Source organism: Oryctolagus cuniculus, chromosome 6, assembly GCF_964237555.1.
Source record: "Oryctolagus cuniculus chromosome 6, mOryCun1.1, whole genome shotgun sequence".
NCBI classification, from domain to species: Eukaryota; Metazoa; Chordata; class Mammalia; order Lagomorpha; family Leporidae; genus Oryctolagus; species Oryctolagus cuniculus.
In genome coordinates this window covers 92922738-92950638 of record NC_091437.1, presented here as the reverse complement: position 1 = coordinate 92950638, position 27901 = coordinate 92922738, and the positions used below count along the sequence as shown (strand labels likewise).

Here is a 27901-nt window from a genome sequence, read left to right as displayed (position 1 = left end):
AAGAGAATTGAAAATGAATCTTGATGTGAATGGAAGGGGGGAGGGAGAGAGAACGGGGAGGGTTGCGGGTGGGAGGGAAGTTATGGAAGGGGAGCCATTGTAATCCATAAGCTGTACTTTGTTGTTGTTGTTGTTTTTTTTTTTTTTTTTTTTTGACAGGCAGAGTGGACAGTGAGAGAGAGAGACATAGAGAAAGGTCTTCCTTTGCCGTTGGTTCACCCTCCAGTGGCTGCTGCGGCCGGCGCGTTGCGGCCTGCGCACCATGCTGATACGATGGCAGGAGCCAGGTACTTATCCTGCTCTCCCATGGGGTGCAGGGCCCAAGTACTTGGGCCCTCCTCCACTGCACTCCCTGGCCACAGCAGAGAGCTGGCCTGGAAGAGGGGCAACCGGGACAGAATCTGGTGCCCCAACCGGGACTAGAACCCGGTGTGCCGGCGCCGCAAGGTGGAGGATTAGCCTAGTGAGCCACAGCGCTGGCCCATAAGCTGTACTTTGGAAATTTATATTCATTAAGTAAAAGTTAAAAATAAATAAATAAATAAATATATGTTCCAAGTATAAGCCCTTTATCACATGTGATTACAGATATTTAAGGTAGTTTACCTTTTATTTCCTTTTACAAAGCAAAGGTTTTAATCTTGATTGAATCTAGTTTAGTTTTTTCTTTTATGGAGCATGCTTGGTGTTATGTAAAAACTCTGCCTAATGCAAGCTCACAGAGTTTCTCCTATGTTTTCTTCTAAAAGTTTAATGTTTATTTATTTATTTATTTATTTTTGCATTTAGGTGTGTAATCCAGTTGAACTGATTTCTGTGTCAATTGGGAATTTTTTTTGCTTGTGAATAACTTTTTAATTCCAACACTATTTTTTGAAAAGATATACTCTCTCTATTGTGTTATCTTTGCACCTTTGTAAAAAATCAAGCAGCTATACTTCTGAGAGTCTGTATCCAGACTGTTCCAGGGGTCAGCATTTTGGCATAAATGGGTAATGCTGCCACCTGAATCACCAGCATCTCATATGGGTGCTGGTTTGAGTCCTGGCTGCTTCACTTCTGATCCAGCTCCTTGCTATTGGCCTAGGAAGAGCAGCAGAAGATGGCTTAAGTGTTTGGGCCCCTGCCACCTATGTGGAAGATATGGATGAAGCTCCTGGCTCCTGGCTTTGGTCTGCCCTAGCCCTGGCCATTGTGACTATCTGAAGAGTGAACCAGATGCTGGAAGATATTTCTGTGTCTCTCACTCTCTGTAACTTACACTTTCAAGTAAATAAATAAATCTTTCAAATAAATAAAGACTCTGTGTCTTTTTTCCAATTTCACATTATTTTTGCTTATTTTAAAATCTTAAAATTGGCTGTGATTCCTGTTAAGTTATTCTTTATTAAAATTGTTTTTGTCTATTCTTATCATGTTTCATTTCTCCTTATAAATTTTGGAATCTGCTTATATATGAGTAGAAAATACTGCTAAAATTTTACTTTTGAATCTCTAGATCAATTTGCAGAGAATTGATGTCATTACTGTTTTGTGTCTTCCAATCCATGAATTTATATATTTCTCCTAATTTGTTTTCTTTCATTAGCATTTCTTATATATTCTGCAGGTGTTTTGTTAGACTTATATCTAAAAATTTTATTTTGGGAGGAGCTATTGTAAGCTTAAAAATCTTTTTCTCAGGCCAGTGCTGTGGCGTAGTGGCAAAAGCCACCATGTGCAGTGCCAGCATCCCATGTGCGCACCAGTTCAAGTCCTGGGTGTTCCACTTCCAATCCAGCCCTCTGCTGTGGCCTGGGAAAGCAGTAGAAGATGGCCCAAATCCTTGGGCCCCTGCACCCACATGGGAGACCCAGAAGAAGCTCCTGGCTTCAGATCAGCGCAGCTCCAGCCGTTGCAGACATTTGGGGAGTGAACCAGCGGACGGAAGACCTTTCTTTTCTCTGCCTCTCCTTCTCTTACTGTGTAACTCTGACTTTCAGATAAATAAATTAATCTTTTAAAAAATTTTTTTCTGTTTTCAGTTGCTGATTACTAATAAACACATAGGATTATGTTTGATTTTTTTTTTTTTTTTAATGTGGCAGTCTTGCTACATTCAATTATAAATCCTAAGAGTTTTTTCTCTCAAGATTTCTTGGGAGTTTTTTACTTAAGACACTCATGTCATTTGTGAATAAGAACAATTTTATTTATTCCTTTCCATTGTACATGCCTTTTTTTTTTTTTAAAGATTTATTTATTTATTTGAAAGTTAGTGTTACACAGAGGAGAGGCAGAGAGAGGGAGGTCTTCCATCTGATGGATCAGTCCCCAGATGGCCCCAACAGCTGGAACTGTGCCGATCCGAAGCCAGGAACCAGAAGCTTCTTCGCAGTCTCCCACGTGGATGCAGGGGCCCAAGGACCTGGGCCATAGCAGAGAGCTGGACAGGAAGTGGAGCAGCCGGGTCTTGAACCAGCGCCCATATGGGATGCCGGCGCTTCAAGCCAGGGCATCAACTCACAGCGCTGGCCCCTCTTTTTATTTTTATTTACTGGTAAGGATGTTCAGAATTGAATATAAGTGGTGAGAGTAAACGTTCTTGCCTTTTTCCAGATTTTGGGCAAAAGTATTGGGGTTTCATCAAGTTATGTTGGCTGTTGGTTTTTTGTAGGACATCTTTATGAACTTTAAGAAGTTCTCATCTGTTGTTAGGTTGCTAAGAGTTTATCTTAAATGGTTGTTGAATATTGTCAAATGCCTTTTCTCTATCAGTTGATATGTTCATGTGATTTTTTTTCTTTAGTTGACTTGGTGAATTATGTGGGTTGATTTTTTTTTTCTTTTTTTTAAATTTATTTGAAAGAGTTACAGAGAGAGAGAGAGGTCTTCCATCTGCTGGTCCACTCCCCAGATGGCCGCAACGGCTGGATCTGAGCCCATCCGCAGCCAGGAGCTTCTTCCGGGTCTCATGTGGGTGCAGGGGTGCAAGGACTTCGGCTATCTTCTGCCTTCCCAGGCCACAGCAGAAAGCTGGATTGGAAGTGGAGCAGCCAGGACTAGAACCAGTGCCTATATGGGATGCTGGTGCTTCAGGCCAGGGCTTTAAGCTACTGTGCCATAATGTCGACCCTGGTTGATTTTTTTCAAATAATAATCTTTCATCCTCGCCATAACTTCAATTTGTCAGGGTGTATATGTTTTTTATATAAAGATTGCTGGATTCTAGTTACTGCTATTTTGTTGATTTTTGCATTGATATATAATCATAAGCAATACCGGTCTTTGTTTTTCTATATAGTTATTGTCTGAGCAATGTAATTCTGATGCTGATTATTAGGAGTCAGGTCAAATTTGATAGTTGAAGGGTCCAGTCCTCCACTAAAGGAGAGGTTGTAGTCCTCACTTCAAAAAGCAGCCACAGGCTTCAGGTTTTCCAGACCTCTGTACTTCTGACCAACTAGCTACAAATTTGAGCGTTCTTTCTTTTTTTTTTTTTTTTTTTTGACAGGCAGAGTGGACAGTGAGAGAGACAGAAAGGTCTTCCTTTAGATAAAAATGTTTTTAAATTTATCTTGAGATTTCTTTGATTCATGTATTATTCAGAGGTATGTTTTGTTGTTGTTGTTTTGACAAGCAGAGTGGACAGTAAGAGAGAGAGACAGACAGAAAGGTCTTCCTTTTCCACTGGTTCACCCCCCAGTGGCCGATGCAGCCAGCGCACTGCGCCGATCTGAAGCCAGGAGCCAGGTGCTTCTCCTGGTCTCCGATGGGGTACAGGGCCTGAGGACTTGGGCCATCATCCACTGCACTCCTGGGCCACAGCAGAGAGCTGGCCTGGAAGAGGGGCAACCAGGACAGAATCTGGCTCCCCGACCGGGACTAGAACCCAGGGTGCCGGCGCCACAGGCCGAGGATTAGCCTATTGATCCCCGGCGCCGGCCTTGGGCATTCTTATTACTCCTTCAGGTTCACCAGAACAATTCATAGAACTCAGGAAAGTGCTATGTTTAAGACTAAAATTTTGGCCGGAGCTGAGGCTCAATAGGTTAATCCTCCACCTGCGGCACCGGCACACCGGGTTCTAGTCCCGGTCGGGGCGCTGGATTCTGTCCCCGTTGCTCCTTTTCCTGTCCAGCTCTCTACTGTGGCCTGGGAGTGCAGTGGAGGATGGCCCAAGTGCTTGGGCCCTGCACCTGCATGGGAGACCAGGAGAAGCACCTGGCTCCTGGCTTCAGATCGGCACAGCTCACCAGCCGCAGCTGCCATTGAGAGGTAAACCAACGGGAAAAAAAAAAGGGGGGGGGGGACACCTTTCTCTCTGTCTCTTCTCTCACTGTCCACTCTGCCTATCAAAAAAAAAAATTTATTATAAGGAGTACAAGGAGGGACCATCTCAAAGAAAGGAACTGCAGGGCAAGGTTTGTGAGAGCCTCAAACCTTTTGTGTCCTTAACAGCTCAACATAGATGTTTATCACCATCCAGAGCAACTCAGCCACACTTCTGTTGCCCAGAATTGTTGTTGGGGTTTCATTACATAGTCATTATTTTTATTTATTTGTTTGTTTTTAAAGTTTATTTATTTATCCAAAAGTCAGAGTTACACTGAGAGAGGAGAGGTGGGGGTAGGGGGGTTGGGGGAGGCTTGTTCACTCCCCAGTTGGCCATATCAGCTAGAGTTGCGCCGATCCAAAGCCAGGAGCCAGATGGTTCTTCCGGGTCTCCCACATGGGTGCAGGGTCCCAAGGACTTGGTCAATCTTCCACTGCTTTCCCAGGCTGTAGCAGAGAGCTGGATTGGAAGTGAAGCAGCCAGGACTTGAACTGGCACCCATATGGGATGCTGGCACTGCTGGTGGAGGCTTTACCCACTACACCACAGCACCGGCCCCATACATAGGCATTATTGAGTGAATCACTGGCCACTATTGAACCCAATCTACAATCCTTTCCCCTGGCTGAGGTCATATGGCTGAAGTTCGAACTCTAATCACATAGTTTTGCTGTCAGAATGGCTAATCCCTATCATGAAACTATTAACATGACTAACTTCACTGAGGAAATTCAAAGAGTGTAGAGGCTCCCATCCAACATTAGGGACAAAGTCTAACTAAATTGTTCAATTAACAGCAGTATGGTTTTGTTATCAGGATAGTATTGACCTCATAAAAGAAGTTGAGAAGTTTTCTATCTATAGAACTGATGTTGGTTCTTTGTACACATTGCTAGAAGTCTGCAGCGAAACTATCTGGTCTAAAAAATTTCATTTTTGATAATTTTTAAATAGTCAGTGTCTTTAATAGTTACAGGAATATTCAGGTTACCTATTTTGTACTGAGAAAATTGTGATAGCTGGTGCTTTTTAGAGGAATTTCTCCATTCACCTCAGTTGCCAAATTTGTGTAAATAGTTTTCACCTCATCCCTTTTAATGTATGTGTATAATAATGTCTTGTTTCATTCCTGAAACTGGCAATTTGTATCTCTTTTCCTGCCCATGGGAGACCTGTATAGAGTTCTAGGCTCCTGATTCTCGCCTGACCAAGTCCTGGCTGTTACGAGCATCTGGGGAGTGAACCAGCAGATTAAAGATCAGAGCCTCCGTCTGCTTGATTCTCTCTCTCTCTCTGTCTCTTGTGTCTGTCTCTCATGCTTTGCCTTTCAAATAAATATAATAAAGATAAAACTTTCTAGAATTCCCTTTTGATAGTTCGGAGTTTTTGAGTTCATCTTTTATTTGATTTTTTTTAGTTGTGCTAGACATAACATTGTCCACATATTTTCAAAGTATACTCATGTCAACATTTCACCAGTATTTTTCTTTTTTATCTATTTAGTTTTTTCATGATTGACTGATTTGAAAAGCAGAGTAAAAGAGAGAGGGAGAGTCAAGAAGAATAAATGTTATCTAGTGCATGGAATAGGGCTATTTTCCATTGTTCTTTATTCCTAGCACCTAACTTAGTGTCAGTCACATAGTAAGCAGACATTCCATAAATGTTACCATATTTTATAGAACTAAACAGATGAAGCAAATAAAATCTTCCTTGTTTTTCATTGACATTTCTTCTCTTTTAAATATTTATTTTATTTGAAAAGCAGAGTTAGAGGGAGAGACAGACAGATGTTCCATCTGCTGGTTCACTCCCTAAATGACCACAATGGCCAGGACTGGGCAAGGCTGAAACCAGGACTCCAGAGCGTCTTCTGGGTCTTCCTTGTGGATGCAGGGACTGAAGCAATTTGGGCCATCTTCCACCGCTTTTCCAGGCACATTATCAGGGAGCTTGATTGGAAGTGGAGCAGCCGGGATATGAACCGTCACCTGCATAGGATGCCGGCATCACCCCATTTCTTTCTCATGGCTTTCCTATTAATGATTCTTGCTTCTATTGTCCAGGGCAGAAAATGATAGTGTTTCTGAAGTCATCTGCTTTAAGTTTATACAGAGGTTAACATCTACTTTGTTTTTAAGTAATTTGTTTCTCCTAACCAATAAAATGATTTAAAATCAAAGTAGAAGTATAAGCTATGAGACCAAGGTGATCTGGAGAAAAATATACTTTTTGCTTATCAGCATCAAGATCTGAAATCCAGGGGTGATAACTAGCTTTTCAAATAAAACAAGATCTTGAGGCAGGTGTTTTTTCTAGCAGTTAATATGCCTGCATCCCATTGTGGAATGCCTTTGGCTCCACATCTACCACCAGCTCCTGACTTTCTCTTAAGTAACTGAAATTTTGTACCATTGATTAACATCTTCCTTTTTCCTATACACCCTCTTCCCTGAACCTCTGGTAACCACCATTTTATTTTCTGTTTCTGTGAGTTTGACTTTTTTTAGATTTGTCTTTTTGTGTCTGCCTTTACTTAGCTTGTCTTCCAGGTTCACCCATGTTGTTGCTAATGACAGAATTTTCTTCTTTTTTAAGGCTGAATATTTGTATAAATAATGCCACATTTTCTTTGTTCATCTAATTATGGACACCCAGGTTGCTTGCATATTATAGCTAGTATTCTCATAAATAATAATGCACTCTATTTTAAAATTAGAGATTATAAATGCTTTTGCCCTCCCAAAATAAATGAAATGATGAAATTGTTGATTAGCTTGTTTTACTCATTCCATGATGTTAATACATCTCTCCATTAAATATATGATATGATTACTAATTGTCAACTTAATGAGATTAAAAATTAAATTTTAAAGGGAAAATATTGGTTAATTTCAAGTATCTCAAATCAAGGATAAGCAAATGATCACTGTGCTTTATAAGATCATGTTTTATAAAGATATGGCCTTGGCCCCTACAGGAGCACCTAAGTAGGGTTTGTGAATGAGAGTAGAGAATGGGTGGAGGGTTGAGGCTGGTTGTGGAATATTTCACCCATGAGGTGGAGTTTGGGAAAGCACTAGGTGCGTTTTATTCATCTCTATAATCTTTCAACCATCTGCTTTTTAAATCCAGATCCTTATTAAAAAATGTTATGTTTCTGGCAATTCTTTTGCCATTAGCTCTGTGTTATTTGCCAAGAAGTTATTTCAGATTCCAGTTTCCTTAAGCCTCTTTAGCTCTTTCTGTTCTAGTTATCTAATGTTACATAATAAAGTATCCCAATATTGAGTGGCATAACACAGTGACCATTTTATTATGCTCACAGATTCTGTGTGTGCCTGGAATTCAGATGGGGCAAGTTGCTGCTCCACAATATCTGGGACCTCAGCTGGGATGACCCACATGACTAGGGGAGGAGATCTCCATGAATGGCTGGAAACTGGAATCCTCTGGAATCTTCTTTACTCACATGTCTGGTGACTGGGCTGTGATGACTTGGAAACGGGGCTCAACTGGGACTGTTGACAACTGTTTTTATGTAGCCTCTAGTGGCTTGGGTTCCTCACATTGGTCCACTAGATTCCATAAGTGGGTGTCTGCAGAGTCAGCATTCCGGGAGAATCAGGCAGGAGATGATTGGCTTTTTATGACCTAACCGTGGCAGTTGTTCACTGTCACTTCCACTGCATTCTGTTGGTTATTTATAAATCTCTAAGGAGCCCACATTCAAGGGGCAGGGGAATCAGATTCTGCTTCTTGGTGAGGTTGTGGCAAGATCACTTTGTAGAAAGAAGATCGTATGGGATGGCAGGTATTATTATAGTGGCTGTTTTGGAAAGTATAATCTGTCACATTATCTCCCAGTCTTCAAATTCATATACTAGTTGAGCATCCTGAATCTGAAATCTAAAATGCTCTGAAATGTAAAAATTTTGAGCATCATGTGGATTTTTGGACTAGAGATGTTCAACCAGTAATATCTATATAAATATCCCATGATCTGAAACACTTCTGACCACTGGCATTTTGGATAAAGGATACTTGTATGTTAGTTCCTATTGTTTTGTTACAATAAATATCCCACAGAGGTCTAAAATAAGACATGACCAAAATCTGCCTATTGTTTATTCCCACCCTGTAGGCCTGCACAATGAGAAAAGTACATTTTGTATCTAAATTAGTGGTATACCACTCTGTTACCCATTTATACACACCAAATCTGTTCATGCTAACCCTCCCCACAGGAATAAGAAAGGTTTGCTCTATTGTTCTTCCTTGTCCATGAAATTTATATTTACTCATTCCTCTTGTCCTTTTAGTTCAAGCCATTGTCTCTTCCTTTAATTACTGTAATATTCTTTTTAATACCTGTATTTTTATTGAATTCTTAACTATGAAATGTGATTCTAAAGTCACAAGAGTGGCTTTGAAAAGGTAAAGCTTGTAGAAACTACATTCAAAGAAATGTTATTTTTCAAAGTAATTCCTTTTATGTATTCAACATTTTATTTAAAGTGCTTTCACCATACATAGTTATAGTTGATTCAGTTCTCCATTCTTAATCATCATTGCTGTTACACAGTTAACAGGGTTTTTTGTTTGTTTTTTGAGAGTCTAATGGAAGTTATGTGCTCTTCCTAGAATGGTGCTTGCACATAAATAATTTGAGATGATCACAGAAGTTCTGAAGTTAAAGAACTTTTTAATTGTAGTCATATGCCATTCTTCAGACTTGATTCGGAGACATTCTTAATGGTGGTTCGTTTGATTCCTTTTTTTATAAGTTTCTTTTGTGAGGTTATTCATTTGAAAGAAGGAGGTAGGCAGAACTACAGCTGATAAATTCCACAGCTGTTTTTGAGTACTAGCACCATTATAATAGTTGATGCATGGACTTCCATGGTTATAGCTTTGAAGGAAATGAACTTTGGATGTGTTTAAGTTCTCTGTTTATTATAAATCTGTTCATTTGACTTTAAGACCTTTCCTTAGATTACTAGTTTAGATTTCATTGAGTAGCTGTTGTTGCTGTGTAACTTATGTTATAGAAGGGTATTTCAGAATGTTCATGGAAAATGAAATTTATTTTAGTACAAAATATTTGTGAAATCCATGCATACTAGGGTCTTCATAAAGTTCATGGAAAATGCATGTTATGAAAAAAAGTATGCACAGATTGCAAAAATGCTTTGCACCAAAATAAACATCTTAAGTTCCATTTTTCTATGAACTTTTTGAAATACCCTTTATGACAAAATTGATAAGTAGATTGAAATTATTCTTAGTATATAGATAATAAAGTTTGTTGAATTCTGATAAGCATTTTTGTGGTTTATATTTGCATTGTCAATGGAGAAAAAAGAACTGCTAAGCAAGTTAATGAAAATATAAGAGGGAAATATAACGTATTTAGGAGATCAAGTATAACTTACATATACTCATTTTTAAAAAATAGATCATTATTTTCTATCATTAAGTCCTGTACCTTATCAGGCATTGGCTTATTCCCAGTTATTGAGTCTATCTGTAAGGAATAAAACAGGTTTGTTTGAAAGTGCTTTGAAACTTATGCTTGTTATGCTAATTAACAAGGATCCATTTCCTCCAGTTTTAATCTTTCCTTAGATATATATTTCAGAAAGTTATGTTTCAGATTATTTAAAAAATTTCTAAAGAAACAGGGAAATTAATATCTAGAGAAAAATAACTCCTGATTCTCTACACAAAAATTTTTATTTTCCTAAGCACTGTACCAAACAGTTAATAAAACTGAATTATCACTGAACAAATCCAGCATTTGATTTTTTTCTTATTTTAGCTAAGAAATGAGGATTTTGCATTATTATATCCACTACTATTTGCATTGTTTCTAGAGTTTGCAGAACAGACACTAGTTTGTTTCTTGCTTTGTTTCTGGTTTTAATGGGAAAGTATTTCACAGTTAAGCATTATGTTTATGGTAGTTGGATTGTGCTGCTTCTTAGTTGGATGTTTAATAATTTTTTCTTTAATAATTGAAAATTAGTTTGCTTCTTGGTTCTGCTGCTGAATGCCAACTAAATTCACTAAAATAGAAAAGTACTTTGAAAGACTGTGCTACTGGATGTTCAGTATAAATTAAGATTGAAAGGCTAGTCCAAGAAGTCACACAGCTACAATAAATGGGTGCAGGTATAGTAGATAAAACTCATCTGTCTTATTTTTATCACTTTATAGGCAATGAGGTTTTTTCCCCCCTTAGTTGAAATGCACAGAGACAGATAAAGAGCTCCCATCCCAAGGTTCACTTCCCAAATACCCACAACAGGTAGAACTGGGCCAGGCCAAAGCCAGGAGCCAAGAACTCAGTCTAGATCTCCCACTTTGGTGGCAGGGACCCCACTACTCCAGTCATCATCACTTGCTGCCTCCCAGGGTGTGAATTAACAGGAATTTGGGATCAGGAAGTAGAGTTGAATTGAGACTTGAATGCTGGTACTCTAACATGGGCAACTTAACTGCTAAGCTGAATGCCTACCCAGTGTTGTACATTTTTTTTAAGTAGTATTTTAAACAGCTGAAAATAATACATTTTAAAAAGACTTATTTATTTATTTATTTTGAAAGGCAGGGTGACAGAGACGGAGGGACAGAAAGAAAGTGAGCTTCTTCCATCTGCTTGTTCACTCCCCAAATGGCTGCAACGGCCATTCTGGGGCAGACCAAAGCCAAGAGCCAGGAACTCCGACCTGGTGTCCCACATGGGTAGCAGGGACCAAGTACTTGGGCCATCCATCTTCCACTGACTTCCCAGTCATATTAGCGAGAAGCTGGATTAAAAGTGGAGCAGCACTTGAACCAGCATTCTGGAGTAGGATGCTGACATCACAAGCAGTGGCCTAATCCACTGTGCCACAATTCTAATGCATGTAATTTTTTTTTTTTTACACCATTCCCCTCCCATTCCTGCCACTGGTAAAATGGAAAGGAAATTTGGCAAAGTCACTTTATAAAGGACTTAAATATAGTCTCTGGTACATGGAAAGTACTCTGATAGTTTCTAAGACAATTATTATATATAAAAAGTAGTAGTAGTTTATAACACCCAAATTTATAATACCCAATTTTCTTAATGTGAGTGTTCTTAGATGTTCCTACTCATTTATAATGGGGTGGTTAATAAACCAGGATCTGGAATTTGATTACCTTGTACTGAAACCTGGTGAAGCCTCATAAGCCACACATCCAAGCCATGTAGTCCTGGGTCAAGGTAATTCTACCTTTCTGCCTCAATTTCTGAAGGTACGACAGTACATATCTGAGTGAGTTGTTGTGAGGCTTAAATATGTTAGTACTTGTAAAGTCAATAATCCATGTAAGTTAGAGCATGTGATGTATAATGATGCCTGGGGTGTGATATGTGTGGATGCTTTCTGTCCAAATTTCAAGGAGTTTTAATCAATTAACCAGAGTCCTGTTCTTGATATATCAAATTTAAGAGTCGTTAAATACAGGTAGGATTTATCTATTTATCCTACCCCTTATAGTAGAAGTAGCAAGTGGGAAAATTTCCCATTAAATTGGACATGTTTATTTTATAGTGGCTTGTATAAATAGAAAAATTGGCCTAATATCAACCATATAAACTGTATTTAAGAAGTTGTATTTCTGGCCTAATAATTTTCCTGTGATGTGCCCAAGAGTGGCACATACTGGGTTTTGGCTTTTTTCCCCCTCCCTCTCTCAAAATGATTCTTTTATTTTGTGACTTCAATGTAGTCTACGTAATATTTTGTTCTTAATAATAATGCCTCTGGATAAAGTAAATATTTCAAAGAAACAGGAAATACTTTGAGAAAAGGAAATTCTTTGGGAATTAGTACTCTATAATTTCACTTGTACTATTGATATATACTGTTCATCCAGTCTCATAATTATATTATTTTGTGAATTAATATATTTAGATAAAACAGAATTTTAATACCTAGTTTTCCATTGAATTTGCATTCTTCCTTTTCATAGAAATTATAAATGTGTTTGAAAACCTGTAATCAAATTACTTAATACTGTTTTTGTTGTCAAATTTTCTAATGCTTGTTTTTTCCTCTCTTCCCATCCTTCAGAGGAAATAAAAGCTGAAACTGAAAAACAGAGGTTTGTGGGATTTTTAAACTTGTTTAGTAAAAATAACTTGCAGATTTCTCAGTCTTGGCCAAAATAATAATACAGTCACCTCTATTTTAGTGGGGGAAGATTTTCTGAATGTGATCTTTAGTCAAATCAACTTTTTAAAAATGATGTAAAACAAATGTAATCATAAGCATATCAATTAAGATCTCATATAAATAAGTATATACAGATATTTCTGAAGTGCCAAAAGGTATACTTCAAAAATCTTAATGATTTAAATTTATATTTAGAAAAATTACTAGGTTTTTTTGGTAGCATTAGCCTTTGAGAACAGTATTGAGTAACTCAAAAGTGCGCTTTGACTTAAGGACAAGGCTTTTTAAGGCACTATGATACTGAATTTGTTAAGGGGCAATATAATATTTCCATAATAGGAACACCTTGAAATCTTTGTAAAAATATTGGACAAGAATCTAGTGTCTGTGTTTACTTACCCACCACTAGCTTTTTGGCCTTACAGCAAATTACTTAACTTCTCTGAGCTCTGATTTCCTAGTTTAGCAAGGTTTATTTTAGAATTGAAATTTGAGGCTTGCGTGTGAGTTTATTATTGATAGAATAAATGTAATGTTCAAAACAGATTCTTCTTTTCATTTAGTCCTCCTCATGGAGAAGCAAAAGCTGGATCAAGCACCCTTCCACCAGTGAAATCAAAGGCAAATTTTATTGAAGCAGACAAGTACTTCCTACCCTTTGAGTTGGCATGCCAGTCCAAATGTCCCCGTATAGTCAGTACATCTTTAGATTGTTTACAGGTAATTGTGAAATAATATTACCTAACAATGATGTATTTTTGATGAGTTTCTAAATGCTCAAAATTGACCATTCACATTTCAATGAAAGCCTTCAATATTTGTTTATGATAAGAAACAAATGGTGGCTTATATTCAAAGTAGACAATAATGAATTAGATTTATATTGGCATCTATTTCACTGCTGGATTTTAGGTATGCCATTCATTTATGCTGAAAAAATTCCTAAACTCCTCCCCTCCCCTCCCCTCAACCCCCCGCCAGGATCCTCTTAGATATTTATAAGACAAAACTCCAGGTTTTTTCATTGTTTGGGAATTATACGTGTTCAAGGAACAATTCAGTGGCTAGGAAGAGCCCCTATGATTTGTTCTTAAGATTAGCTTAAAAGTAATTTGCTCATCTAATTTTTGATCTTGCTTTTCCTGGAAAACTGGAATTATGATATCTAAAGCCTTCCTCCAGGCTATGATAGTAATGATAAATGAGCAAATCTGTGACTTATTGCAGCCAGTGTGATGGAAATAGATTTTCTGCATATTGATAAGTATAATCTAGAAAGAGATTTAGAGTCATTTAAAAGTGTTAAGGTTCACACACATACTAAAAGTGTTAAGGTAGTTTTTACAAAAACAGTATAAACTATATTTAGATAGAAAGCAGTGAGCAATTTAATTCACCAGAAACAAGTTCTCAAGGCTTGGCTTTCCTAGTATTTCCTGATGGTCATTGTTCCATTATGATTATTAAAAGTGCAAATGATTTCACGTTTATAGTGAATAAATTTGCTACAGTAGAAGTGTACCATTAGTTTTATTCTCTAATTTTGTGAAAAAACCTTTATATTCAATTGTATTTTGTAATTTGTACTCAATTAGTGTATATACTAATTGTATGTGTGTGTGTTCATATATATATTAGCTTATATAGGATCTTTATTTTCCTTCTCCATTTCAGAAACTTATCGCTTATGGGCACTTGACTGGCAATGCTCCAGATAGCACAACGCCAGGCAAAAAATTAATTGATAGGATTATTGAAACTATTTGTGGTTGCTTCCAAGGTCCTCAGACAGATGAAGGAGTTCAGTTGCAGATAATAAAGGTAATTAATTATATAAAGTGAGTATATTATTCATATTTTGTGTTTTTCAAATCAGAAGTCTTTCAACCTGGAAATATTGAGAAAGGTCATTTTAGTGTATTTCAGTAGCCATAGTGTTACTTTGGAAAATTAGGCCCAGTGTGCTTGATGTGGAATGGCCAGTAACCAAAGACAAGAGTTGCTACAGGGAACAGGTTTTCTTAAATGGCCACAAAGGGAAAAGAGTAGATTCCAAACCCATTTATGCTCTTTGCAGTTTGCAAGTCAGCAAGACTTTTGAAGGAAAAATGGGAGATGGGGAAGATTGTCAGGTTTTTAGGGTTGATGCTGATACCACTTGAGTGGAGGCTTCTTTGTGATAAGAAACTAGTTTGAGACTCCTTAGGTATGAAATTTCACTGCTCTTTGGCAGGTGATTGTGAATTCCTCCGTTAGTGAGATCTGCTGATCTGGCCATCTAGCTCCTTACAGTCAGTTTCTGAGGTTTTGGAGTCTGCATGTACTTGAACAAACAGCCACAAGATTAGCAGCTAACTTTTGTCAGAACAGGAAAAGGAATGGAAAATGTACTTTTTAATTATTCTAAACATGTGGCTGGTGTCAAGGTTGGAATATGAAAAAGAAAAAGGAAAATATAGTACAGTTAAAATAGAAGTTATTTGGATGCTCTTTAGATCCTTTATCAGAGGATTTTGTTGTTGAATGCCAAGAGTTTGTTACAAAAAGGTAATATTCCTGAATCTCTTCTTTTAAGTCCCAAGTAGTCATCCAGATTTTTTTGGTGTCTGGCATGTGTTTCATACATATTCTGTCCTTCAATCTTTAGGGTGTCCCCTGTAGTCTGTTCTGTACTATTGAACAACTCAAAGCCTGTCCTCTCAACTCATGGATCAACATGTAGACTTTACCCACCAGCTTTCATGATTCTCTTTTATCTATCCAGCTACTGAACCTGTTCAGCAAAACTGTGCTGGGTTCAGATGGTTGAACTCTTGTAGAGAAAACCTAGTCATGTTTTCAGTTTGTTAGAAGTACTAAGTTCTTAATGTTATTGCTAATGGTAATGGTGGTGTGTAAAATTTTCATGTACTGTAGTAGGTTAGAAATTGTTTACATGTGAAATGTGTTCCTTAGTGTATGAATATAGCTCCTTCTGAGCCTTTCAGTTTCAAAGCTGTTATTTACTTCCCATGTCCTATAATACCTTTATTCTGAAAAAACTGTCCGATTGTTTGGTCTAATCTTTGTGGTTTCATGGTTTAATCAGGTTATAATCATTAATGTTGACTTTTTATATAGCATTTTACAATGTAGGTAGGACAAAAGGAATGTTTGTAGTTGAGAAATCATATAGTCTAAAGTGTATTCATTTTATTGAAAGATTCACTTTGGGATTATTTCACATATTTTATGCTAAAATATTTATAAACATCTTTGGCAATAACAACAGTCCTTTTACTGAATCCAGTCAATAAAAATATCTCAGAAAAGTTGGAGGTGAGTAAGATAGAATGTTTATCCTCTAGAGTTGATGGTAAATTTCATCAGATCTGTTTGGCGTAACTGTGCTATAATGTGACAGAGCATTAAAACTATTTTAATAAATTTAACATTTCTAGTAAAATGTAAGTAGGGTTGAAACAAATTATAGTTGAATGATTTTTCTGGTATTCTAAGGCTGAGAAGATTATTGGGAAATTACTGCCAGAATGAGGAAAACAAACATTTTTACAGTTGATGATAAATTCAGAGGTGCAGGTATAAATGCTATGTATATTTGAAAGTAATTGTAAAAAAAAAAATTGTTTCTGGAAGTTTACTTCTGTTATGGAAATGGATTTTTTTTTTTTTTTTTTTTTTTTTTCTGAAACTCCAGGTGTAGAAATTGCTTAACTTTGTCTTTTTTTTTTTTTTTTTTTTAGGCTTTACTTACTGCAGTAACATCACAACACATAGAAATTCACGAGGGAACTGTACTGCAAGCTGTGAGAACATGCTACAATATCTATCTAGCAAGCAAAAATCTCATCAATCAGACAACAGCCAAAGCGACTCTTACTCAGATGCTAAATGTTATCTTTGCACGCATGGAAAACCAAGCAGTAAGTATTAGAAAAATAGAGATAGTGTAGAAAATCTCAGGCATCAAATATAGAAAAGAGTTTATAGTAATTATAGTTAAGTTTTTGTACATACAGAAATTTTCTTTAATTTACAATTCTTCCTACTATAGATTTGCTGTGTTATGTTTTGTTGCATTTTATTTTGAGGCTTACTGACATGTTTCATTTGGAACAAAATGTTTTTATTCATTAAGGTGATGTGAAAGATTGATTGCCATCTTCCTCATAGGAGTGTTTATGAATTGATATTTTTGTTGCAATCAAGCTTAGTGGGGTGTAATGAAAACGTGAAAGTACTTTTTTCCTTCTTAAATATAAAGGAAGAATTCTCATAATAGGAAAAAGAGAAAAAGAAAATCATCATTAGAGAAATACCACAGTAAATACTAATGCTAATCTTATTGTCTTCCTTCTTTATTTACTTATTTATAGCAATCACTACCCCTTGACACTTATTTTTTTCTATGGATTGTAATCTGATTATCATCATTTATTTTCCAAATTATTTCCCCTTTGGCCTTGTATGCTTTTGACAGACTCCTGTTCTTTTTGAGTACCTTTGTACTTCTGGAAATTTGAAGGTGTTTCAGGTTATTTTGAATTTTCCCTGCTTCAGCTCTGGAATCAACTTCTTCAACAAGGAACTCTTGCTCCTTTCATTGGAGAATGATGTAGTTCACCCCATCTTCACACTTGTCTGACTTTCTGATGGTTTATTTTAAAAAGTTATGTTTTTAAAATGATATTTCTGATTCCATTGCAGTGCCACAGGATTCATTTTAGCCTTTTCTCTTAATTCATTTAACTTTTTTAATAGTAGAAAATCTGGCATTCATTTTCTATGATACAATAATTACTCAGTCCTACATTAGTTTTAGAATTGCTGATGCAGGCCGGCGCCGTGGCTCACTAGGCTAATCCTCCGCCTTGCAGTGCCGATACAACGGGTTCTAGTCCCGATTGGGGTGCCGGATTCTGTCCCAGTTGCCCCTCTTCCAGGCCAGCTCTCTGCTGTGGCCAGGGAGTGCAGTGGAGGATGGCGCAAGTCCTTGGGCCCTGCACCCCATCGGAGACCAGGAGAAGTACCTGGCTCCTGCCTTTGGATCAGCGCAGTGCGCCGGCCGTGGCAGCCATTGGAGGGTGAATCAACGGCAAAAAGGAAGACCTTTCTCTCTGTCTCTCTCTCTCACTGTCCACTCTGCCTGTCAGAAAAAAAAAAAAAAAGAAAAAGAATTGCTGATGCATACTACTGTCAGCAAGTTTAAGTAGATTAAAAATTTTGTCTTTGTCTCTATATTATCCATTCAAATTATTGTTTTCCGAAGTTGCTCAGGGTTGGTTTCTTTGTTCCCCACATTTCAGTGTGGTAAAGTTGTTTCTTTATGAAGCTTTTAGGCTTATTTGTTACTATTTGCTTTTCATTTTTAGCATCCCTCACTCTGGTTTGTTTTTATTTTTTTTGGTGTGTAAAATCTTACTATGACTTAATAATCAGAGCTATAGAAAAGGTATATATCCAGAGGACTGCCATTGCTTCTAATTCCTACCACCCATTCCTCCCTTCTTTCCACCTCTTGGATGTAGCCAGTCTCTTTTGCTGCAGTTTATTCTTTCCGTTACTTTAGCACAAATGAGCAGATACATGCATAGCTTCATATATCATTTAATGCCATACTTGCCTGTGGTTGTTCCACTAACCCTTGGTGAATATTGGTTGAAGTTAGTTGGGTGAATCCAGTTCATAGACTTCTCACTGTTAATTTGGAAACTGTCCTTCCTAAATTATTGTTCTAGAATTCTGTTTCTGTGCAGCTAGTTTTGCCCATCATTTTCCTTAACTATGTAATAAGAAATTTGTACCATGTATATTCTAAGACTTTCTAGATGCTAAAATTGTTTAATTTAGATTTATTTAATAAATTTGTGTAATTAACTCTGGTGTTCCCACATAACTTGAAATATTACTGGAGAGTATGAATTGTTCATATTTCATATTGTGAAATATTTTTCTTTGTAGAAATTAAATCTGAGAATCACTCCTTTTTTTTAATATTTATTTATTTGATTTTTTTTGGGGGGGGGGGCAGAGTGTCTTGGCTTTCCATGCCTGAAATACTCTCATGGGCTTTTCAACCAGATCCGCGTGCCTTAAGGGCTGATTCTGAGGCCAGAGTGCTGTTTAGGACATCTGCCATCCTATGGGTCTGCTGTGTATCTCGCTTCCCATGTTGGATCGTTCTCTCCCTTTTTTATTCTATCAGCTAGTATTTGCAGACACTAGTCATGTTTATGTGCTCCCTGTGGCTCTTAGTCCCATCATTATGATCAATTGTGAACAGAAATTGATCACTGGGACTAGTGAGATGGCATTGGTACATGCCACCTTGATGGGATTGAATTGGAATCCCCTGATATGTTTCTAGCTCTACCGTTTGGGGTAAGTCAGCTTGAGCATGTCCCGAATTGCACATCTCTTCCCTCTCTTATTCCCACTCTTATATTTAACAGGGATCACTTTTCAGTTAAGTTTCAACACTTAAGAATAACTGTGTATTGATTACAGTATTCAACCAAAAGTATTAAGTAGAACAAACAAACAAAAAATACTAAGAGGGATAACGTATTAAGTTGTTCATCAACAGTCAGGGCAAGGGCTGATCAAGTCACCGTTTCTCATAGTGTTCATTTCACTTTAACAGGTTTCCTTTTTGGTGCTCAGTTAGTTGTCACCGATCAGGGAGAACATATGATATTTGTCCCTTTTGGACTGGCTTATTTCTTTTTTTTTTTTTAACTTTTATTTAATGAATATAAATTTCCAAAGTATGGCTTATGGATTACAATGGCTTCCCTCCCATAACGTCCCTCCCACCCGCAACCCTCCCCTTTCCCTCTCCCTCTCCCCTTCCATTCACATCAAGATTCATTTTCGATTCTCTTTATATGCAGAAGATCAGTTTAGCATACATTAAGTAAAGATTTCAACAGTTTGCTCCCACACAGAAACATAAAGTGAAAAATAATAGATGATTTTTTAGATGATGATGAAATCAGATCTGACCTATTGTCATGTTTAATCCCAGTAAGAATCAAGTTGGGAATTGATAATTACTTCTTTTTTTTTTTTTTTTTTTTACAGAAGATCAGTTTAGTATACATTAAGTAAAGCTTTCAACAGTTTGCACCCCCATAGAAACACAAAGTGAAATGTACTATTTGAGTACTCGTTATAGCATTAAGCCTCAATGTACAGCACACTAAGGACAGAGATCCTACATGAGGAGTAAGTGCACAGTGACTCCTGTTGTTGACTTTACCAATTGACACTCCTGTTTATGGCATCAGTAATCTCCCTATGCTCCAGTCATGAGTTTCCAAGGCTATGGAAGCCCCTTGAGTTCTCCGACTCTTATCTTATCTTGTTTAGACAAGGTCATAGTCAAAGTGGAGGTTCTCTCCTCCCTTCAGAGAAAGGTACCTCCTTCTTTGAAGACCTGTTCTTTCCACTGGGATCTCACTCACAGAAATCTTTCATTTAGGTGTTTTTGTTTTGTTTTGTTTTTGTTTTTGTTTTGCCGGAGTGTCTTGGCTTTCCATGCCTGAAATGCTCTCATGGGCTTTTCAGCCAGATCGGAATGGGACTGGCTTATTTCACTCAGCATAATGTTTTCGGAATTCCTAACAGGGATCACTTTTCAGTTAAAATTTAAACACCTAAGAATAATTGTGTGTTAATTACAGAGTTCAACCAATAGTACTAGAATAAAAAAAAATACTAAAATGGTTAAAGTATTACATTGTACATCAACCGTCAGGACAAGTGCTGATCAAGTCACTGTTTCTCATAGTGTCCATTTCAGTTCAACAAGTTTCCCCTTTGGTGCTCAGTTAGTTGTGCCGATCAGGGAGAACATATGATATTTGTCCCTTTGGGACTGGCTTAATTCACTCAGCATGATGTTTTCCAAATTCCTCCATCTTGTTGCAAATGACCGGGTTTCATTGTTTTTGACTGCTGTATAAAAAAAAAGACCTAAATGAAAGATCTCTGCGAGTGAGATCCCAGTGGAAAGAACAGGTCATCAAAGAAGGAGGTACCTTCTCTGAAGGGAGGAGAGAACTTCCACTTTGACTACGACCTTGTCTAAATATGATCAGAGTCGGTGAACTCAAAAGGCTTCCATAGCCTTGGCAACTCATGACAAGAGCCTAGGGTGATTACTGATGCCATAAACAGGAGTGTCAATTTGTGAAGTCAACAACAGGAGTCACTGTGCACTTACTCCTCATGTAGGATCTCTGTCCTTAGTGTGCTGTACATTGTGATTTAATGCTATAATTAGTACTCAAATAGTACTTTACACTTTGTGTTTCTATGTGGGTGCAAACTGTTGAAATCTTTACTTAATATATGCTAAACTGATCTTCTATATATAAAGAGAATTGAAAATGAATCTTGATGTGAATGGAAGGGGAGAGGGAGAGGGAAAGGGGAGGGTTGCGGGTGGGAGGGAAGTTATGTGGTGGGGAGCCATTGTAATCCTTAAGCTGTACTTTGGAAATTTATATTCATTAAATAAATGTTAAAAAAAAATATTTATTTATTTGAAAGTCAGAGTTACACAGGGAGAGAGGGAGTGAGGGAGAAAGAGAGAGAGAGAGGGAGAGAGAGAGAGAGAGGTCTTGAATCCAGTGGTTCACTCCACAATTGGCCACAATGGGGATCTGAAGCCAGGAGCCAGGAGCTTCTTCCGGGTCTCCCACATGGGTGCAGGGGCCCAAGGACTTGGGCCATCTTCTACTGCCTTTCCAGGGCATAGCAGAGAGCTAGATCAAAAGTGGAGCAGTGGGGTATCAAACCGGTGCCCATATAGGATGCTGGTATGCAGGCCATGGTGTTAACCTCTGCACCACAGTGCCAGGCCCCGAGAAACATTCTTATTAGGTCGTGAGGACCAAAAGAGATGTGCAAAGAACAGTAAAGTTCTAAAACATGAATATCTTTTCAGTCAATTTTTTTTACATGCAATATTATATGCTCATACATAATGATAGATCTTATAAAAATTGAACATTTGTAGATGGTTTTCTTCAAACCTAATGGATGGAAAGATTTAAGCCTGCATCACCGTTCCATGTAGTCAGTGTAATTTTATTATATTTTAATTAAAAGATATTGACACAGTCATGTAAGAATGTTCTACAGAAGGATATATACTAAACATTTCCCTCTCTTGTTTACCCATTTGGTCATTTTAAAATCCCCATTCTTTATAGGTCACTATTATTTCTAGTTTTTTTGTGTATTTTTCAGACTTTCTGTATGTGTAAGCCAAGCTGAATGTGTGTATGTATGTTTTATTACCCTATCTACTTTTTCCCTGCTTCAATAGAACTTTGATTTAGGTAAATCCATATTGTCAACAATCTAGTTATTAGTGAGGCTTTTTAAAAATTGTTTAAACAATTTATTTTACTAATGTTGGAAATTATTCTCTTGCTTTCCAGTTGCAGGAAGCCAAGCAAATGGAAAAAGAAAGGCATCGACAACATCATCATCTGTTGCAGTCTCCACTAAGCCATCATGAGCCTGAATCACCTCAGCTTAGATACTTGCCACCTCAGACTGTTGATCATATAGCCCAGGAACATGACGGGGACCTTGACCCCAATGCACATGATGTGGATAAAAGTCTTCAGGATGACACAGAGCCTGAAAATGGATCTGATATTTCCAGTGCAGAAAATGAACAGACTGAAGCTGATCAGGCAACTGCAGCTGAAAGTAAACTTGAAAAGGGGGTGTGGGATGTGTTTGTTAAGAGGAATTTATAGGAATTGGAGTTTTGTGGAAAGGATAGTAAAATTCAGTGGATATTAATATTACATATTGTAGTAATTATGGACTTTTTTTCCCACTTCAGATGGGAAAATTAAGTTAACTTCAGCTCAGAAGCCATCTCTTAAAATTGTATTCACTAGCACCTCATGAGCAGTATGATTAATAGACTTTCTTTGGAAGGGATATGTGTTTCTAGAGTCATAAATGTCTGTTAGCATATTACATAGGAGCTTCACTTTCTTTCTTTGCTTTCATAGCAAATAAGGGAGCTACTTATTTAGTAAGGTTTTCTGAAATATGACTGAAAATGTTAGGAAATCATTAACTGTTTAGAAAATTACTATGATTTTAAAAAGTGCTAAAATTATGGAATCAAATCTTTTGAGTAACCAACTGAAAAACAAAAATTCATTTATTTTTGCATCCTGATTTTGTAATTATGACTAAAATTCAGTTGAATTTTGGCAGTTTTCTAAATATATTTATAAGAAAAAATTAGATTACAAAAAGTTAAACTATTTACTTAACAAATTGGTTTCTATGTAAAAATTATCACATCATCACTTTTCCCCATTCTTTTCAGCTTTAGCTGATCTGTGAAACTACCTGTGAGTTTGGTATTTGTTTCCTTTGCTCTTTCTTAGCATGACATCAGAAAATTGTGGAAATCCTGTTGACTTTTTTCAGCCTAAGTCTGTCTGTACTTTATTTTGACAAAGGCTTTTATAATATATGTTTCAGCTCTTGATTTTTTTTTCCTTTAACCACATCTTTTCCTAAATCAGTAGTTGCGTGATTAGATACCATTTTACTTTTTAAATTTTTAAAATTTTAATTATTTGAGAAGTAAAGAGAGCACATGCATCTTCTGGTTCACTCCCCATATGCTTTCAGTAGCTTGAGACTGAGACCTAACCTGGGAGCCAGGAACTCAATGCAGGTCTGCCATGTGGGTGGCGGAGACCCTCTTGAGTCATCGTGTGCTGCCTCCCAGGTTATGCTTTAGCAGGAGGGAAGCACTCCCATGTGAGATACAGGTACCTTAACTGGCACCTTAACCCTCTAGTCAAATACCTGCTGCCAGTTTACCTTTTTAAATAGTACTTTACTATTTATTTTAAAAGGGATGACATTGATAAACTAAGCATTCACAGTACTTAAGCTAATAGTGAATCCATATTGCTTATATGATTTTTATTTGTCTAATATGCTCTTGCCAAAATTTTTCCTTTTCATTATGAGTTAATAGGTTAATTCAAAGAATTAATTTCAAATATTAAATGTAAAACTTTATTTCTTCATTTACTTATCTGTGCATTCACCAACCATTGCCCGAGCATACTATGTCTTAGTGTGCTAGGACTTTGGGTTAAAAAAGTGATGGAGATAAAGCCTTTTCCTAGGTTCCTAGTAAGCCTGGAGGGCCAGGTGTACATAAATGAAGTGTTTATTTGATAAGTTCTGTGGTAAAAGTGGCATACACAAGGTAATTCAGCTAAGGAGAATTAGGAAATAACCTTCATAGAGAAAGTGATGATGTGTCAGTCAAATCTTGATGGATGGGGGTAGGAATTGGCTAGCTAGAAAATTTGGGAGCTCTTCCAGTAGAGGAACAATATGGACTGAGCCCCAAGGAGTAGGAATGTCTGATGTATGGGAGGCACCCTTGTAGGTGTCTCATAGAATACATAATTACAGCTGTGGCATTATTGTGATTATTTTGGCTCCAAAGATTTTTTTTTTCCCAACAACTGACATTAATGAATGATTTGCTTGAGAGCCACTATGAGTGTATGTTCTAGAGTATTTTTCTCTGTCACTTACTATGTGACTGGATATAATTAAGCATTTCTTATGTGTAATAAATATTAGTTACTGTGATTAATCTTTTCTATTAAATAACTTTACATGAGGATTAAGTCTTAATTCTAGTCATTTTGTACACATTTAGATAATGACTCTACTAAATATATAGAGTTATATTGCAACTCTTAATATTCAGAATGTAGTTTTTGTCAACTAGAGCGTAAAAATAAAAAGCTTAAGAATGGTGGGGAAACTATCTGTCATATATCCTTTTATTCCATAAAAGAATCTTAAGTGCTGTTTTTATTTGGCTATTTTATAAACTGAGGTTACTGCTTTGATAGGCTTATTTATAAAACTTCCTTGTATGGAATTCACACTGCAACAGACAGCAGTTTAGAAGCAGTGGGATTATAAAGATGACAGACATCTGCAAGACAGTATGATAAGCAGTAGACTGTTATAGCAGTGGAAGGGGTGGGAGATGGAGACATCAGTGGTGTAGGACAGTGGCTCCCAGGACAGGGTCCCAGATCCCAAAAGCATCCTGAAGTGCTAATTGAATTACCTTGAGATATTTTCAGTATTTCAAAAAGTCCAGTGGCTGTCTGATTTTTCTCAGCAATAGTCTACACAATTTATCTAGAATGTTAACTTTCATCAATTTGTTTTTCTGTAAAGCTTTATTTTTATTGATTTAATAAAGCAAGGAGTAATGGAAAGACAGAGAAAGAGATCTTCCATTCACTGGTTCACTCCCCAAATGGCTACAATTGGTAGGAGCTAGGCCAGGCCAAAGCCAAGAGTCTGGAACTTTATCCAGGTCTCCCACATGGTTGGCAGGAGCCCAGACACTTGAGCCAAATTCTGCTGCTCTCCCAGGTGCATTAGCACGGTGTTGGATCAGAAGCAGAGCTTCTGTTTGGGACTAAAACAGGCATTCCAGTGTGGGATTGCCACATCCCAGGCAGCAACTTAAGATACTGCACTGCAATGCTAGCCCCAAGTGTCATCATTTTCTTATATGCTATTCAGGAGTTCTGATTGGCAGTAAATCTGTTTTTTCTTTTTAATGTAGGGAATTATTATTTATTTAGCTTTTTCATTTGATTCAAAAGACAAAGATGTTTCATCTACTAGTTTACTCCCCAAATGCCTTCAACAGTCAGAACTAGAGCAGCCCAGAACCCAGTCCCTGTTTCCCACATGCATGGCAGAAACCCAAATGCTTGAGCCATCATCTGCTGCCTCCCAGGGTGTGCATTAGCAGCACTCTGGATCAGAAGCAAGGTAGCTGGGAATTGAACCAGGCATTCTGATAAGGGATGTGGCCATTCCAAAAGTAGTGACTTAAACTGCTGCATCAAATACCTTCCCCCTTTTTTTAATATGTTAAATTGAGGAGTAAGTTCTTTTTTACTTCATAAATTCAGTTTTACATTGGAAATGTAGATTGCACTAAGGAAGAAATAGTAAAGAAGGGCTGGAAAGCATTGGTGGTGGCCCAGGTCCTATATCTACTACTTCAAGGACCTTACTAATATATTATTTGATAAAGGACAGAGTGTAGGAAGTGTAAGTAAATGCATGGATATATTAGAAATGTTTCATTCAAAATTCTTTTAAAAGTCCTGGTGTTTAAAGAAGTAATGGAGAAAATTCATCTAACTTGAATAATAGACTATCAAATGAATTGTTCAAATTGGTTTGAATTTGGAAAATATTTGTCTGAATTTGGTATGAGTTTTGAAGGTTTAACATGTAATTGCTTCTAATTTCATGTATCTTATTTTTTTTAAAAAACTTTTCATTATAAATTTCCATAAAGTCTCTAAAAATTAAAATATTCTCTAATTTTTTTCTTCTGAAGCATTATCTAAAAATGATATATTGTATGACGGAGAAAACCAAGACTGTGAGGAAAAGCCACAAGACATTGTACAGAGCATTGTAGAAGAAATGGTGAACATCATTGTTGGAGGTAGTGTACTTCACTCAAAATTAGTTTATTCTTCTTTATGAACATTCATCTGGTTATGAGAGACTATAATATGTGGAACTAAAAGGGCAACCTCTTTCTCAAATTTGTAATTTCCACAGGGGAATTTTTCTTAGGCATCCTCTGTTGGATGCCTAAGACTGCAGATAGTGCTGAACCATATATATGTGAGGATACTTCAAAGAGTTCATTAAAAAATGGAATTCGATAGTGGGCGTTTTCCTTGAATCTTTTTGAACTCTTCGTATTTTTTTTCTTGTGTGTATATGCACAGATTTAATAATTTTTCTTTCTTTTTTTTCTTTTTTTTTTTTTTTTGGCAGGCAGAGTGGACAGTGAGAGAGAGAGACAGAGAGAAAGGTCTTCCTTTTGCCGTTGGTTCACCCTCCAATGGCCACCGCGGCCGGCGCACTGTGGCTGGCGCACCGCGCTGATCCGAAGGCAGGAGCCAGGTGCTTCTCCTGGTCTCCCATGGGGTGCAGGGCCCAAGCACTTGGGCCATCCTCCACTGCACTCCCTGGCCACAGCAGAGAGCTGGTCTAGAAGAGGGGCAACCGGGACAGAATCCGGCGCCCCAACTGGGACTAGAACCCGGATTGCCAGCGCTGCGAGGCGGAGGATTAGCCTAGTGAGCCACGGCGTCAGCCAATACTTTTTCCATCTTTACTAAATACTTTTGCACTGTGTCCATAATGTTTGCAGGTTGAGATACAACAGCAAAACCAGCCTCAATTTCTTTTTTCATTCTTCAGTTTCCTTGATAGAATGCTCATAATTACCGTGTCTCTCATCAGCATCAGCATATGATGTTTTTATTTGCTAAGTCAAGAACTTTGACCTTTTCATTTGAAAGAAAGCATGAGGCAGACTCTCTTTAAGATATCTGTACTGCCATCATTGGATTCTTGTTCTTTGTGATCATTATTATGTAAAAAAAGGGCTACTTGAACCTAAGCACTGTGATACTAAGACAGTCAATGCAAAATAACTACTAGAGTGGGTCCTGTGTACAGATGACCTTGCTACATATATTTCTAAAAGTGAGATTAAATGTACAGTGTGGATATTAAGAATAGTACTGTTTAACCATACCTATCCTATTTATAATATTTCTATAACAATATTTCCTTCATTTGTACAACTCTAGAAGCAGGCATTCATCTTTTTACCTTCTCATTTTTTTGTTCAACAAATAAATGTGGAGTACATACAGTCATGTGGCTTTGTTAAGGGATACACACATTAACTTATGATAGAAAATGCTCTATAAAAAAGAATTTATAGAATCTATATAATGCAGTAATGTAAGAAAGTGATAATTTCCTTTAGAAATAAAGTTCACAATTCCATTAAAATTTAGGAAAAAGTCATTATTTCCAGCTGAAATGATCCAGGGGGCTTCATATAAAAGGTGATGCTTGAATTTAGACTTTGTGAATTCATGCATATATAGGAGTGGTATTCTCTGTGTTGGAAATTCTATCAGCTAAAGGCTAGAGGAGAGAATGATAGATTTGGGAATCAGCTGGTGATTGTTTGGCTAATGTATATGGATGTCACAGAGTAGAAAATAATATTAAAGTAGTGTGGAGGCAACCAGTGAAGGTTTGTAAATTCTAGGATTAGGATTTTGGGCTTCACTCTGAGACAGAATGGATTACCATTGACTATTTTAGAACTGAGAAATAAAATAGAACTATGCCTTAAGAAGCTAAACCTGGAAGTAAGAAGTGTAGTAGGAGACCAGCACAGTAATCGGCCTGATTGGGATAGTGATTGTAGAAATGG

General features: G+C 37.2%; 1 protein-coding gene across 5 annotated transcripts in view; it reads left to right on the top strand.

Annotated features, from left to right (window-relative positions):
* ARFGEF1 (ARF guanine nucleotide exchange factor 1) overlaps positions 1-27901 on the top strand; it is a 150659-nt gene that overhangs the window by 29470 nt on the left and 93288 nt on the right. For 4 of the 5 annotated variants that reach the window (XR_011389118.1, XR_007919076.2, XR_011389119.1 and 1 more), the window contains exons 2-7: positions 12421-12451; positions 13086-13242; positions 14197-14343; positions 16266-16445; positions 21975-22251; positions 25985-26095. Coding sequence is in view for 2 of the 5 variants with exons in the window: in XM_070075109.1 (XP_069931210.1) it covers positions 12421-12451; positions 13086-13242; positions 14197-14343; positions 16266-16445; positions 21975-22251; positions 25985-26095 (903 nt within the window). In the remaining 3 variants the exon portion in view is untranslated. Of the gene's footprint in view, positions 1-8011; positions 8130-12420; positions 12452-13085; positions 13243-14196; positions 14344-16265; positions 16446-21974; positions 22252-25984; positions 26096-27901 lie in introns of those variants that run through there. The other variant, XM_070075110.1, reaches the window with a different exon arrangement.